Genomic DNA, 13,520 nt, shown 5'->3' on the forward strand with positions numbered 1-13,520 from the left:
ATAAACTAATCCAAGAAGATCTTTCCTTGAGCCACCAAAACCGCCGGACCAGCGAGATACATGCTCTCCACCTTGTCTCGTGACTCATTCAACTCAATATTGACAATGATTTGACTATCGCGTCCAATTTCCGACCCTTGGTCGATATTGAATCGATGTTTGCGACTCTGCTGTCCAGATTGCAAGGCAAGATACGCACCCAAGGAACACGAACCACTTCCACACGCCGGATCCTCCAGGTCGATGGCGATCATGCGCACACGGAGGTCCCAGATAGTCGTTTCTTCCTCGACACGAGAGTGCAGATTTCGGTAGTACATGACTCCGACAAACGAGGGACTCCAGTCATCGTCTAAGTCAATAGTCGGGCTTGGTCCCGGAGCCAAGTTGGCAAATGCATCAGGCTGCTTCGTAAAATCGGCCAGAACGTAGGTGACCCGCTTGACCATAGATACCGTGGGGTATGTGCTTTGGAGACCCGCGACATCGGCCAGAACTTTCTGCGTTGCTACAAGAGCAGAAAGAGGAGCCTGTTTCCCGTGAACGTGCACATTATGCGGAACTCCCGCCGAGACAACCCTCGCAGCCGGATCATACTCAATCGTAACCGGCCCCGCCTTGGTGTCCAGCGTCATACTCTGACTGGGGCAGTATGAACCCAACAGACCCTGAAACAACACATGTCCGGATCCAATGACCGGATGACCGGCGAATTCCATCTCATTCACGGGAGTGAAAATCTGGGCACGCGGGTTGCGTCCCAGTCCGCCATGAGTGAGGAAAACGCATTCGGAGAAGTTGAATTCGCGGGCAATTTGTTGTTTGCGCTGCTGAGTGAGGGATTTGTCGGTGATATCTACTACGGCAAGTTGGTTCCCCTTGAGACTGTAATTGTTAGATAGAGTGGTGCATTGCGGGGCGGGGTGTATACCGTTCCGTTGTGAAGACGTCAATAGTGACTGTCCGGTCAGCGAGTGATAGCTAGTATCGTAGACCCTGGCTTACCATATGATGCCTGTTCTCCTGCCATTGTGTTTGGTTATGTGTATCGGTGTACATCTACAGCGAGGGAAGCTACTTATAAGTCGAGAGAATTGACTCACGATCACTCCGGTCTGGATATGTCGGATATCGTCGGAGATAGCGGATTTGACATAGGACATGCGCTAACCCAGTTTAAGAGCTGTAAAAACCGCGGACATGACCATTTGACGAATGGAAATGGCAAAGAACGCTCCGCTGACCCGCCGATGTGATTTACTGGGTAAGTATGTGTAGGAATATGAGTCAATTGTGCATGGTACATCTTATCAAATACAAATCCATGATACTCATTGCTCGCCGAGCTCAATGCTGACCCTGGCTTGGAAACGCTCCGGCTTCTTCAAGGCCTTCCAGTACCCAGATCTAGCTGCAATGTCTATTTACTTAGAAAGCTCTAGCTGCAGATGACTTTGCGAAACGGCATGAATGTCAATTGCCTGCAGCATAGCCTCGGGCGACTTTCCATACGTGCGACTTAAAAGGGTCTGGTTGCGCGCTTTTTGGGATCCGGAGTCAGCGAATTAGCACTGTGATTGAGGGGGTACTTAATGCATCTGGTACCATAACCACAATTCCGTACAGTGAGGCTGATGGATAGTATGGATAAGACCAAGTCTTCGCCCTAAACAAAGCATTATCACTGTCTTGCCCCAAGTAAGTTGGATACAGTGGATCGGCGCTTTTTTTTTAAGAGGTATCCCACGCATTTCATTTGACACCACCGGATTTTGTTCGTCAAGGGCGAGGAATGTCCATCCATTAAGTCGGTATCGATGCTCACACCTTCACACCGTGGCTCAATGTTGAGTCAAAAAGGTACCAGACAATTTCAACTGGCTGTTGACCAGCTGATAACCTTCGTGTTAAGAGTCGTACAAGGATCATCTTTGTAAGCGAAAAAGGACTTACTAGCAGCTCTCTGGAGCAATGGAAATACGGCTTTGGGCCTATACGTCTAACCGGTGTGGCCTATATCTATATGATCCTTTCTAATTCTATCGGACCATGCACTATACGCAGGATCAGATGTTATGTACAATAACCCCAGTGCTAGTTTGCCAGCATGTCGATTTTGACTCGGAAGCGCTCCAGCATCCTCACCTTATCCCAGTCCTGACGCTCAACTGCCGCAGCTAGACATCTGGATATTTCCTGGTGCAATTTGTTCCGTGGTACAGAATGGGTGTTGGTTGACTGCAGCATAAGCCTGAAATCCGCAGCCCCCAATTTGTCTACCGCATGAAGCAAGGATGTCTTGCCATCAGTTCCAGCGATGATCGGATCCGCGCCTCTTTCCAGGAAATACTTCACGTGATGAAGGACTGGTTCTTGAACTGTATGCAACAAGGCCGTGTACCCATCGCGATCTTTCTTGTTGAGATCCATACCGTGCTTCAGGAGTATGTCAAGGGTTTCAATCGAACAAGGTTCGAAAAAATGGTCAAGTAGATTATGGTAAGCCTCAGGCATATTAAAGCCTTGATCCAAGAGAACATCGAGTGACCCTGTCAGGCTATCGCGAATCGCAGACATCACAGCAGCCTGTCGTTCACTTGGGGTAGATGGGAATGTCAAAAGTCCTCGGGTAAGGAGGTATCGAAGCATGGCCGGTCCACCTTCTATTGCCCATCGTAAAAGATCGTTGTCATCCGGCTCTTCCATTTCTACACCATTGTTGAGCAACAACTCAACCAGCGCTATCTTCCCACGACGGATAACTAGTGACATTATAGTGACAGGCTCACCATCCTCATCATACATTGTGTCTGTGAGATCAACGCCTCGATTAACAAGTAACCGAAATACATCTTCATGTTCAACAGCTTCATACAGTGATGCTCGGTCCAGGCAATAATCGTCATCATGGTCAGCACCATGGTCAAGCAATAACTTGACAATATGCTCATGCCCTTTCTGAGCGGCGTGAAGTAGCGGATATTCTCGTCGTGGATTTACACGTCTTTCATTCAACAGTTGAGCAGCGATTTCCGTGTGTCCATTTCTTGCTGCGGCTTCAAGCGGTCCGCGAAAGCCGGGCGTGACGAATGGGAACTTGAACAAGTATTGTTCGTCCAGTGGACCGTAGCTCAAAAGTTGTCGAACATGAGATTCAAGGCCACAGCCAGCAGCCAGGCAAAGGGTAAAGGCTCTTTTGTCATCAGTGTCTGGGGTACTTGTGCCAAGCCCCGAATGCTGGAATAAAAGCCTTGCAATCTCCATGTGGCCCTTAGAAATGGCCAGGTAAATTGGATTTTCCCGTGAACGTTCCAGGGCATCTGCAGTGTCAACCCCAAATTCAAGCAAGTAACGAACAATTTCCATGTGTCCAGCGTTAGCAGCAACGGTAAGTGCAGTAGGTTCGTGATCGTAAGGGCCAGCCTTATTTGGGTTGGCCCCAAGCCGGAGGAGTTCTCGAACTGATTCCAATCGGCCTCTTCGCGCTTCCAATCTCAATTCCTCAGACCACATAAACGATATATCACTTGGCAACAGGAATCTCCCCCATGTTTCTGTGAATATTTTCGTCACGTTCAATTTACGACCATGCCTCACCATAGCGAAGTCGGAATAGGGTTGTGTCGGAGAGTTGGACATTGCTAGCATGCGAAGGAGCTTTACAACAGTCTCATGACCATGAACTGCCGCAAGAAGCATCAAGTGGTAGGAATGATCCGCTGAGACTAGATTCCTCTCCACGACTAGCCGGATAATCGCTGTTTGCCCATTCAATGCCGCAATCTCAATTGGGTCGTAGTCATTTTTTGGGTCAGGCATCCTTGCAGGAGCACCTGCGTCCAGCATTCTTGCCACAACAATCTCCGAGTCATGTTCAACTGCCCATTTCAGCAATGAGCTGCCTAGGTAGCGGACATTATGTTGATAGGCATAGCCATTCAGCAAGGAATGTAGATAACGATTTGTCTGGGAGAGCGCGCTTATATTCCAGGAATATTCTGAGAAATTAGCGATGAGAAATAGGATCTCATTTGGGAGTTTCAGGAGACTCATGATGGCAGCGTCCACTGCAAACCAGTTATCCGGTATTCAGTCAATGCTCTCTGTCCTAAAGCACGATAACGGATAGTAGACGGTCCTTACGAGAGAAGAATTGAAAATATGCAGAAGAATAAAAGGGGGCAATACTGATGTGGCGGGTGTGGCTGACTCATGTAATTTGTGGCTAAGGCTATCGCCGCCTTCCTGATTTGAAAATACACTTGCCCAAGTCATGTGATTTCTGATAGTGACTCTGTGAAAAGGCAGTTTAACGGCCCATTTTTTCTACGATTCAAAAGTAGATGGTTTTGAGCCAATTGGGCACTCTCACAAGTCAATAAAAGCCATTGGATGGCATAGTGAGTTGGCATATTAGCGCCTTTTCGCAGTTTCGTTGACTTGTCTAATTCGGAGGGGTGTAGATATAAAAAGGGTGCCAATTTAATCTTTTCCTTTCTTTCATCCGTCCATATGTGCATCTTCAGCTCTCGTCCCCCGCTGGCATAGTCTGGGATCTGCTTCTATTCAACGGAAGGCCTCGACTGTTAGGCCGGATAGGTTGAACAACTATGCTGTCGCAGTCCGTATCGGAAACGAATAAGCCGAGCCACAAAGGATATCTCAGCACAGAGGATATCATACATCAGCGGACCGGAGCGCTAGTTGCTCTCCAGTGTATGTACTAGAAGTGTATATACCTAGTCCACCGGGTGGAGGAATCAACCCTCCAGTCTATTAACCTTGACTAAAAGCCGCTCCAACCTCTTCACAACCTCCCACTGCTTAAACTCGACAGCTGTACCCAGACATCTCTCTATCCTATAGCGCAACTGATATGGCGGCACCGAGGAAATGTCAATTGATCGCATTAGGAGCTCGAACCCCTCCATCCACTGCACTGAGAGAGATAATGGCGTTTCCCCGCCCTTGTTCAGAGTAAGCGGATCCGCGCCTTTACTGAGAAGATATTCCACGGTTTTTATGTGGCGGAAGTGGATACTATACCAGAGAGCCGAGTATCCAGGAGTATCGGTAGCATTTATATTCGCACCGCAGTTTAATAATGTACTGAACATCGCGTTGGCCTGAGAATGCAGAGAACCGTAGCCTATTGTCTGCGCATAGCCAGCAAGCTTTTCAAGTGTTTTCGGGACCTCATTAATAGGCATATTAAAACCTTGATCCATGAGATAGTTGAAGGAGGAGGCCTGCTTTCTGTCTAATGCATATCTGACGGCTTCCTCTCTCTCATCCAAGTCACTAGGAAGATTCAGAAAGCCCTCCGCAAGAAGGAATTTTATAATATCTGCCCCTCCCTCTATCGCGTAGTGCAAAAGACTGGTCCTCTCTTGTTGATGGTGCAAAGGGCCAGGGATTTCAATTGGCACATCACGATCCAGCAATGCCTGGACCAAGGCCACTTTCCCGGACATAATTACCTGTAGTGCCACAGTGCTATTGGTGTAGCGAGAGTAAATTGGGCTCATGGGGTCAGCTCCTCGCTCAAGTAGCAGTTTGAAGATAGGCTCGTGCTCGATAGCTAGAACTAGCGGCAAGGAGACAGTAGCGCCCAGACGCTCAATGTAATTTGGGTCAGCACCGCGATCGAGCAGCAACTTGACCATATTCTCATGTCCTTCGAGGATGGCTAAGCGAAGTGGGTCTCGGGATGGGATCATGTCTCGAGGGTTGCAAGAAGCGCCTCTGTCTAACAGTAGAGACGCAATCTTCTCGTTGCCTGTCTTTGCGGCCACCTCAAGCGGTCCACAGCGTAGGCAACATTGGTCATAACGACGGACTACAAAATCACTGTCATCTGGCAAGCCATATTGCAGAAGCTCTTGCACATGTTGTTCAGACTCGCATGCAATAGCGCAATACAGCAAATATGCATGTTCCTTTTTACTGTTCATTGCAAAATTTTTATAATCGATGCTTTCCAAAATGAGCCTCGCGTCACGCTCGTCGGTGGCGGCTTTAGAGAAAAGACTGGATCTCTGTTCAACTGGTAACTGAGCCACATCTGCACCATGAGTAAGCAAGTACTGGAGCATGTCAAAATGACCGTAGGTGACGGCGGCAAGTAATGGGGTATCCCGTGTATGAGGAACTGTATTCGGGTTGGCTCCGAGTCGGAGCAGACACCGAACCATTTCTATCTCATCCGCACCCGCTGCGCTGCACAATGCCCTGGCCAGTGCGGTTGCCAGTGAAGGGAGAGGAAGCTGGTCAGGAGGATGTTCCATTTCCCATAATCTCATGAGCGCTTCGACGACAGCAATATATCCGTCCCCCGCTGCATCAGCCAACAGAAATTCGAAGTTCCAAGAAGTTGGGAGTTTCTCTTGTTCAATAATCAACCGGACAACAGCTGCATGGCCCTCATGCACTGCGTCCGTCAGCGCGTCATAGTCAGGGTCGAGGAAGTCCGTTCTAGATAGAGGTATGTTTCTTTCCAGGAACAGCTCTAGTATTGAGACATGTCCATTAATCACAGCAAGCGACATGGCCGTATGCTCTCCATCATGACATCGCAAAGGGTAGGCCCCGTTATCCAGCATTTTGCGTGAAATTGGCACGATTCCATTCTTCGCTGCCCATACCAATAATGAGCTATCGTGATGGCGTTGGTCATGTTGATAGGCAAGGCCATCTAGTAATGAATGAAGACGGCGGTTGACCTGGGAGAAACAACTGATGTCCCAGGAATAATCTGAAGAATAGCCGATGAGAAGCAGAATTTCGTTAGGAAGGTCTAAAAGGTGCATGTTGAGAGGTGTTTGTTCATATTCCGGGTAGAATTAAAAAAGGAAAATGTATCGCGGGGATCGACAACGCAGCGAGTCATGTGACATTCCTTCAAACAACGAGGCTATGAAGGCAGAAAAATAAATTCAATGATATGAGTTAATATAGTCTATCTCGGGTGCTTTACGAGGCCAAATGGGACCGAATTCGTGGGGTTTCTTCGGTGTGCGTACAGTGACCGGAGTATAAATGAATGTGCTCTCTATAGGATAAAAGTTACATGTACAACATCGTCATTAACTCGCCAACAGGTTACTCTCAGCCTCGAAGCGCTCAAGCACTTTCACATGATCCCACTTCTGATCTTCATCCGCAACGGACAGAGATCTGGCAACCTTCTGACGCAATTCATTGCGCGGCACAGAACGGACATCAATTGACTGCAACACGAGCTTCAAGTCTTGTACCGATAGCGCGCGTGTTGCGATAGCCAGCAAGATCTCGTCATGGTCCACGAGTAGCGGGTCTGCGCCTCTGCTCACAAGGAATTTGGCATCTCTGACTGGTTTTTGAAGCCAGTGCCAAAGGGCTGTGGATCCATCAAGAGAGCGACTATTGATGTCAAAGCCATGTTTCAACAACACATCGATTGTTTCAAGAGCATTGTTTTCGTTGCTCGGTGCCAGGTTTAGTGCGTCCCGAGCCACGCCAAGGGGTAAAGTAAAACCCGCGCCCAAGAGGAAGTCAAGAGATCCTGGAAGGTAATGATCGAGTGCATAGTTGACGGCACTTTGTCTGTCGTGTTCGTCGGACGGAAGATGCAGTAGCCCCTTGGAGACTAAGTAGTTAAGCATGGCCGGCCCTCCAATGAGTGCCCGGTTGACAATATGAACGTTGTCGAGCGGAAGAAGAACATGGGGTTGAGAGTCTTCAAGAGTTGATAATACGTGGTCGATAAACGTTGTTTTCCCTAATCGGACCAATACTGCCGTTATATTGACAGCGAAACCATCCTCATTCTCAGGGACTGGGGTCCTGATAGCATCGGCCCCTCGCTCAAGAAGCAACTTGAATATAGCCTCATGCTCGATGGCGACTGACAGCGGTGTCGAAATCGAGTAATTTATCAGTGTCGAGGTTGAGGAATCCATGACGTTGGGATCAGCACCGTGGTCAAGCAGTATCTTGACAATCGGCTCATGCCCTTCACGAATGGCTGCAAAGAGCGCACAGTCTCGCTGAGTCATGTTCCTATACCTCCCTTCGTTGAATTGCAGGAAGTTCAGCAATAGGCTAACGATCGTCCCATGGCCCATTCTTGCCGCGACATCTAGAGGCGCGGGTAAGTCGTAATTATGGTATACAAGATGTAACAAGCGTTCCTCCCTCGGCAATTCGAATTGCAGAGCCCGCCAGAAATGAAATTCGGAGCCCAGAGCGGCAGCAACCCATAGAAGCAGGGCCGCCTCATCTTCGGAGTTTGGTGAGAGCGCTTCGAGTCCTGAGCGTTCAAATAAGAACCTCGCGACATTGATGTGTTTTTCATTGATGGCTTTGTAGATTGGATTACTCGGCGACGTTTTCAGCGCTGGTGCTGTTTCCGCTCCGCTTTCAACCAAACAACGCACAACGTCAAGGTAACCACGCTCAGCGGCAAGGGAAAGCGGACCAAGCCTGTCGGGATGGGTTGGGTTCGGGCTGATCCCAAGCTGGAGCAGGTGTTGAATTGTTTCCAAGCAGTCAGGTCCAGACACCACTCTTTGTTCTAATTCCCACGATAATATGTCGATTACTTCATCTCTTGGACAATCGCTCCATATCTTATCCACAGGTATCTTCGTTACATCGAAGCCACACCCCTGCCTTATACAGAGCAGATCTTTAGCCATGTTAGAGGTTATGTGCACCCCGTTGTCGCGAAGGAGGTATACAACGGAATCGCAGCCGAAGACTGCCGCCGTTGTCAGCAAGGCGCCGCGACGGTCAACAGGTAGTAGTTCTCTTTCCAGGAATAATCGAACAATTCCAGTATGCCCTGCTGCTACTGCTGCACTGATCAAATCAAGACGATTCCGTGAGCATTCTTTTGTCGGGGAAGCGCCTGCATCTAGCATCTTTCGCACAACAATCTCAGATCCATTTTTCATTGCCCACGCAAACAGTGAGCTATCAAAATGACGAACATTGTGCTGATAGAGATAGCGATTCAATGTAGCATATAGGTAGCGGTTCGTCTGAGAGAGAGCGCTGATATTCCAAGAATATTCCAGGAAGTCGCTGATGTAAAGCAGGATTTCACTGGGAAGTTTCTGAAAGCTCATGGTGCAAGGTGGTAGGAAGCAAGCAGTCGGCCAGACAGCTGTGTTCTTCAGTGATTTTGATATGGTCCCTGCCCAGGAGCACGTATATGGGAGCCTGGTACTTCCGCGGCGAAATTCGAGAGAGCAATAGCTAAGAGAACAGAGGTGAGCTCAAAAGATGCGTACCATAACTGGCAGATCATGTAATCATGGATCCGAGGAACCTCTTGTCCCGAATGAAACGTTGATGTGACATTGTGCAGGAGTACCAAGACCATGATGCTGACGACGCTGTGTCTGAATGGCGCACTGGTTTCTTCCAACTGGGACACTTGAATGTATATGTATATTTGTAGAGGTACCGGAGGAACATACTTGCATCTGTGCTGATCGTGGACGGTGATATCACCATGGGGCTAAAATGCAGGCAGATTACTGGAAAGAGGATTTCTCTCATTTCAGCAGACTGCCAGTTTCTCCGAGCGGTATATGGGTCATCTTGGTAGACAAGACTGACTCGTGGCCCAAACTACAGAGGATTCCTTCACTGTCGTGGTTGATCACAAGCTGGTCCATAGGGGCGCACATCAAGCGCGGACCGGCGACTTTCTTAGATCGCGATATTGAGCCCTAGAATTCTGCTTATCCAGGCACACCAGAAATGCCCTGGTGATGCTGCTAGCATTCTATATCTAACGTCGCCATGAATGCTGCTGTTCAGCGAGTTCAGCATCATGGTGCATACTTCCGTTGGGGATGACATTTCCAGGCGGTCTCTTGACCAGCACCTGTAAGGACCAGTCTTCACATCATGACCGTGCTTATATTAGCATTTATCCTCGTATAAGATTACTATCTATTCATAATATATGTCAATATCAGGCCAAATAAAATATGCGGGGCCCCGGGAAACCCCCGCATTTCGGAAGGGCCCGACTGTCTCGGGTTTTCCAGTCTGCGAAATGTCCGGGGCAATAGGACCCGAAAACCAATAGGATAGATTGCTGTAGTATCTACTATGAACCTCGGGGAAATAGGCCGCGAGGGCAAGGCCAGGACGGCTAGACTCATGCTAAGCTTTAATATATTCAACTCGTCAGGTCTTCCGGTAGGTAGATACCAGAGCATCAGTGTATCAATATGCATCTCTGGAAGCACAGCTTTCGCGGCAAGGCCTTGCAGGTCGCCATGACCATGGCGTCCTGTCAGGCCTTTCTTTTGCTCGGATTCGATCAGGGTATGTTTGCTCTTTCTTGGCGAGGCTGTGATACTGACGGAAAAGGGGTAATGTCTGGGATTGTAGGAGCGGACAACCGGTTTGGACGCGATTTTAACAATCCGGATACTGCGATGCAGGGAAATATCACGGCGCTGTACGATATTGGCTGCGTGGTCGGGTCGATTGCCTGTTATTTCATCGGTGAACGATACGGTCGACGAGCGATGTTGATGACCGGTGGAAGCATTATGATTATCGGGACGGCTATTCTGGCTTCGTCGTTTACCGTTGCGCAGTTAATTGTTGGACGGATCATCACAGGTATTGGAAACGGGATGAACTCGTCCACAGCGCCAGTATATCAGAGTGAATGTGCACCGGCATCGACTCGAGGTGCAGTGTTGACCCTGCAGGGCACGGTTACCATCCTGGGCGTGGTTATTGCATATTGGTAGGTACCATGTTACAACCCGAAGAGCAACGCTGACCGATATAGGATGGACTACGGCACCAGTTTCACCGAATCCTCCTTCCAATGGCGCTTCCCCCTTGCCTTCCAAGCCGTGTTCGCCGTCTGCCTCATCCTCCAGATCATTGGACTTCCAGAAACACCCCGCTGGCTGGTCCAGCACGACCGTCACGAAGAAGCACGTCAAGTCCTCGCCGCGATTGAAGGTAAGCCCTTGGACGATGCAGAAATCAGCAAGTCAGTCCTGGACATCCAGACTGCACTGGAAGAGGAAAGAAAAGACGGACCGTTCCGTTTTCTGGAACTGTTTTCGTGGGGCGAAACACAAAATCTGCGTCGCATGCTCATCACTATTACCATTGAGCTGGGACAGCAGTTCACCGGCTCCAACATGATTAACTACTATGCGCCCGTCATGTTCCAGACTACTATGGGGCTCAGCAGGAATCTTTCGATGATATTGGGAGGATGCGTCCAGTGCACATATCTCGTGGGATCATTCATCCCGGTGTTTTTGATGGATCGCTTCGGTCGACGCACACTTTTGATCATCTGTTCAGCTGGCCTTTGTCTATGTTTTGTGATGGTATCGATTCTCCTCTCCCTGGGACAAATGAACGCTGCCTATGGAGCCACGGCCTTCATTTTCCTTTTCCAGGTGTTCTATGGTGCGGGATGGCTCCCGGTGCCATGGTTCTACCCAGCTGAAATTAACACCACACGAGTGCGAACCAGAATGCAGGCCATCGCTTCTGGCTGGAACTGGATGGCGGTATTTGCCGTGGTTAAGATCACCCCGATTGCTTTCGGTAAGCCCCCCGCCCACAGAACGAGAGTCAAGCTAACCACTTATCATATTAGCTAACATCGGATGGCGGACGTTTGTTATCTTTGCCGTCCTCAACGCCGCCTTCATTCCGATGGTCTACTTTTTCTATCCCGAAACAAAGGGTCTTGAACTCGAGGACATCCCGCTCCTTTTTGTCAAAGGGGGCTTCACAGGTGGCGTGTTCAGTTCGAAAGGAGGTCGGACGGTCGAACCACGTCAACATGCGCACAATGTCCAGGTGGACAGTAAGCTGGAGGGGATGTTGCAGCAAGTGGAGGATACCGGACAGGTATGATGTACTGCAACCAAAGCAATAGTTTGAATATACAGCGTACAATTGGAACGCCCACTCGTATCTCCAGTAACCAAGTCTACGGTCCTTGGCGATGCCTAAAATAAATATAAAAAGAAAGTATATCACATGTCCCACGTAAAGGTTCGTATTCATTCCGTAGGGTTGATGTCATGAACACGAGACAACTGATTCTACATCATTTTCGTAGAGACAGGCATTATATATAGCCTCGCCAATTTCATCATTTGCTATCCAAATCACGAATCAATTGCACTCAGTGAACATTCAAAATGCATCTCACAAAGACCCTCGTAGCAGCCATCCTGCACTTTGCCGTGACCCGTATGCCACTCATCCTGCCATTTCAATCAATAGTACTAACCCAGCAGACGCCCAATGTGGCACGGCCGATGCCTGTGTCCTAACTGAGACCTGCTCAACCTATACCCGCACCACACCTACAACAACCACATTTGCCACCTGCGTGCCTACCCCGACATGTCTTAAAGTCTACCGTACGTCTGACTGCTCCCGCTTTCTGCGATGATAGGTCTAATTATAGCAGAGGATTGCGAATCCGGCGGATCCGGAGACATATGTTGCTCGACTTACTGCGCGGCTACGAAATGTCGACCTACAGACCCTAAGTGGCCAAACTGTAGGGAGGATTTGGAGTTGTGTGAGGCGGATGAGGAGTGTTGCTATAATAATAAATGTGTGGAGGGATTATGCCGCAAGGCGTAGTTTGCTTGATGTTGAATGTCTGTTTTCCTAATGTATCCTATTCCTGTATGCATTCATCATTTCCAAATTAATAACCAAAAGTTTCCTCCGGTCATATACGTATTATTCATTATGTAGCCAAGCTAATATCCAAGCTTAATTATGCAGCCAAGCTGCAGTTGAGGTAGACAGCTATAACAGTTAGCATCGCATCAAAAAAAGTCAGCCAAGGGAAGGATAATTCACCAGTCGCATACGTAGCATAATTATCAGCATTCTCCAGCGCCTGCTCACTCTCCAACAGCAATACCTCGTTTCCATATCTAAAGTCACTCGTAGGCGGATCGTAAACCGCAGGCAAATGCGTAAACTCATGAACCGCCGTCGTCGCCTCATCCTGTCCCTCGCGGACCGTGGGCAACCCCGTCATCAACAAGGTATAGTAAATCTCACAATTCACAATCATGCTGTACTGAGCCCACTCGTGGGCAAGAAAGTTCTTTCTGCAGCTTCCCTGTTCCGACCACGGGTCGGTGCAGTAGTGTTTAATGTTGTCGCTGGTGGAGCCGGCTTCTTTGGCTACGCTGCGCAGACGAGCGGAGACTCTTTCGCGGGCTTCGCGGGCGGTAGTTTGAAGTAGTAGTTAACTAAGCTACGTCTCCGGAGGTGGCCGCATCGGCGGCTGCGTTGGCAAGTTCTACGGTGTCGGCTAGAGCTGTGTCTACGATGGCCTGGCGATCAGGAGAGCAGGTAGTGATCGCTCGAGCTTTGCCTATGGGACGGGCTTTGGAAACGGTCTTTGCTTCGCTTGCGTCTATGCCAACTGTAAGTTCGTTGGACGAGTAGGGCATGGTGCCCGAGACTGAGCCATTGGTCACGAGGTTAACGTATCCTTC

The 13,520-nt window shown here is 49.0% G+C and overlaps 7 protein-coding genes across 7 annotated transcripts; 2 read left to right on the forward strand and 5 right to left on the reverse strand.

Moving 5' to 3' along the window:
* Positions 1-5: 5 nt before the first annotated feature.
* Positions 6-1,030, reverse strand: EURHEDRAFT_518744 (PhzF family phenazine biosynthesis protein; the record flags this gene model as incomplete). Its single annotated transcript, XM_040786715.1, has 3 exons — positions 6-885; positions 932-959; positions 1,006-1,030. 3 exons carry the CDS (start codon positions 1,028-1,030, stop codon positions 6-8), a joined length of 933 nt encoding a protein of 310 aa, XP_040634669.1.
* Positions 1,031-1,954: 924 nt separating this feature from the next.
* EURHEDRAFT_416895 (ankyrin) lies at positions 1,955-4,196 on the reverse strand. Its single transcript, XM_040783080.1, has one exon. The coding sequence runs from the start codon at positions 4,051-4,053 to the stop codon at positions 2,095-2,097; it is 1,959 nt and encodes a 652-aa protein (XP_040634670.1). The 5' UTR covers positions 4,054-4,196; the 3' UTR covers positions 1,955-2,094.
* A 203-nt stretch (positions 4,197-4,399) lies between these two features.
* EURHEDRAFT_416896 (ankyrin) lies at positions 4,400-6,810 on the reverse strand (the record flags this gene model as incomplete). The annotated part of the gene is made up of 1 exon (XM_040783081.1): positions 4,400-6,810. A coding segment is annotated over one exon (2,050 nt), but the record flags the coding sequence as incomplete, so codon positions are not given.
* A 2,078-nt stretch (positions 6,811-8,888) lies between these two features.
* On the reverse strand, positions 8,889-9,110 carry EURHEDRAFT_419238 (uncharacterized protein; the record flags this gene model as incomplete). Its single annotated transcript, XM_040783327.1, has 1 exon — positions 8,889-9,110. A coding segment is annotated over one exon (222 nt), but the record flags the coding sequence as incomplete, so codon positions are not given.
* A 1,119-nt stretch (positions 9,111-10,229) lies between these two features.
* On the forward strand, positions 10,230-11,901 carry EURHEDRAFT_518745 (sugar porter family MFS transporter; the record flags this gene model as incomplete). The annotated part of the gene is made up of 4 exons (XM_040786716.1): positions 10,230-10,326; positions 10,372-10,759; positions 10,805-11,586; positions 11,639-11,901. 4 exons carry the CDS (start codon positions 10,230-10,232, stop codon positions 11,899-11,901), a joined length of 1,530 nt encoding a protein of 509 aa, XP_040634673.1.
* Positions 11,902-12,168: 267 nt separating this feature from the next.
* Positions 12,169-12,709, forward strand: EURHEDRAFT_389914 (uncharacterized protein). The gene is made up of 3 exons (XM_040779803.1): positions 12,169-12,243; positions 12,291-12,416; positions 12,467-12,709. Exons 1-3 carry the CDS (start codon positions 12,192-12,194, stop codon positions 12,643-12,645), a joined length of 357 nt encoding a protein of 118 aa, XP_040634674.1. The 5' UTR covers positions 12,169-12,191; the 3' UTR covers positions 12,646-12,709.
* Positions 12,710-12,784: 75 nt separating this feature from the next.
* Positions 12,785-13,475, reverse strand: mep20 (putative penicillolysin/deuterolysin metalloprotease; the record flags this gene model as incomplete). The annotated part of the gene is made up of 3 exons (XM_040779418.1): positions 12,785-12,816; positions 12,871-13,208; positions 13,273-13,475. The coding sequence occupies 3 exons, from the start codon at positions 13,473-13,475 to the stop codon at positions 12,785-12,787; spliced, it is 573 nt and encodes a 190-aa protein (XP_040634675.1).
* Positions 13,476-13,520: the final 45 nt, after the last annotated feature.

The sequence above is a fragment of the Aspergillus ruber genome (genome assembly GCF_000600275.1).
Source record: "Aspergillus ruber CBS 135680 unplaced genomic scaffold scaffold00040, whole genome shotgun sequence".
NCBI lineage: Eukaryota > Fungi > Ascomycota > Eurotiomycetes > Eurotiales > Aspergillaceae > Aspergillus > Aspergillus ruber.

Excerpts from the sequence above, each read along its gene's own strand:
- EURHEDRAFT_416895 (XM_040783080.1), bottom strand. The coding sequence starts at position 4,053 with ATGAGTCTCCTGAAACTCCCAAATGAGATCCTATTTCTCATCGCTAAT.
- EURHEDRAFT_389914 (XM_040779803.1), top strand. The coding sequence starts at position 12,192 with ATGCATCTCACAAAGACCCTCGTAGCAGCCATCCTGCACTTTGCCGTG. Across the intron at positions 12,244-12,290 it reads CCTGCACTTTGCCGTGACCC|ACGCCCAATGTGGCACGGCC; the intron begins GTATGCCACTCA and ends CTAACCCAGCAG. Across the intron at positions 12,417-12,466 it reads GACATGTCTTAAAGTCTACC|AGGATTGCGAATCCGGCGGA; the intron begins GTACGTCTGACT and ends TAATTATAGCAG.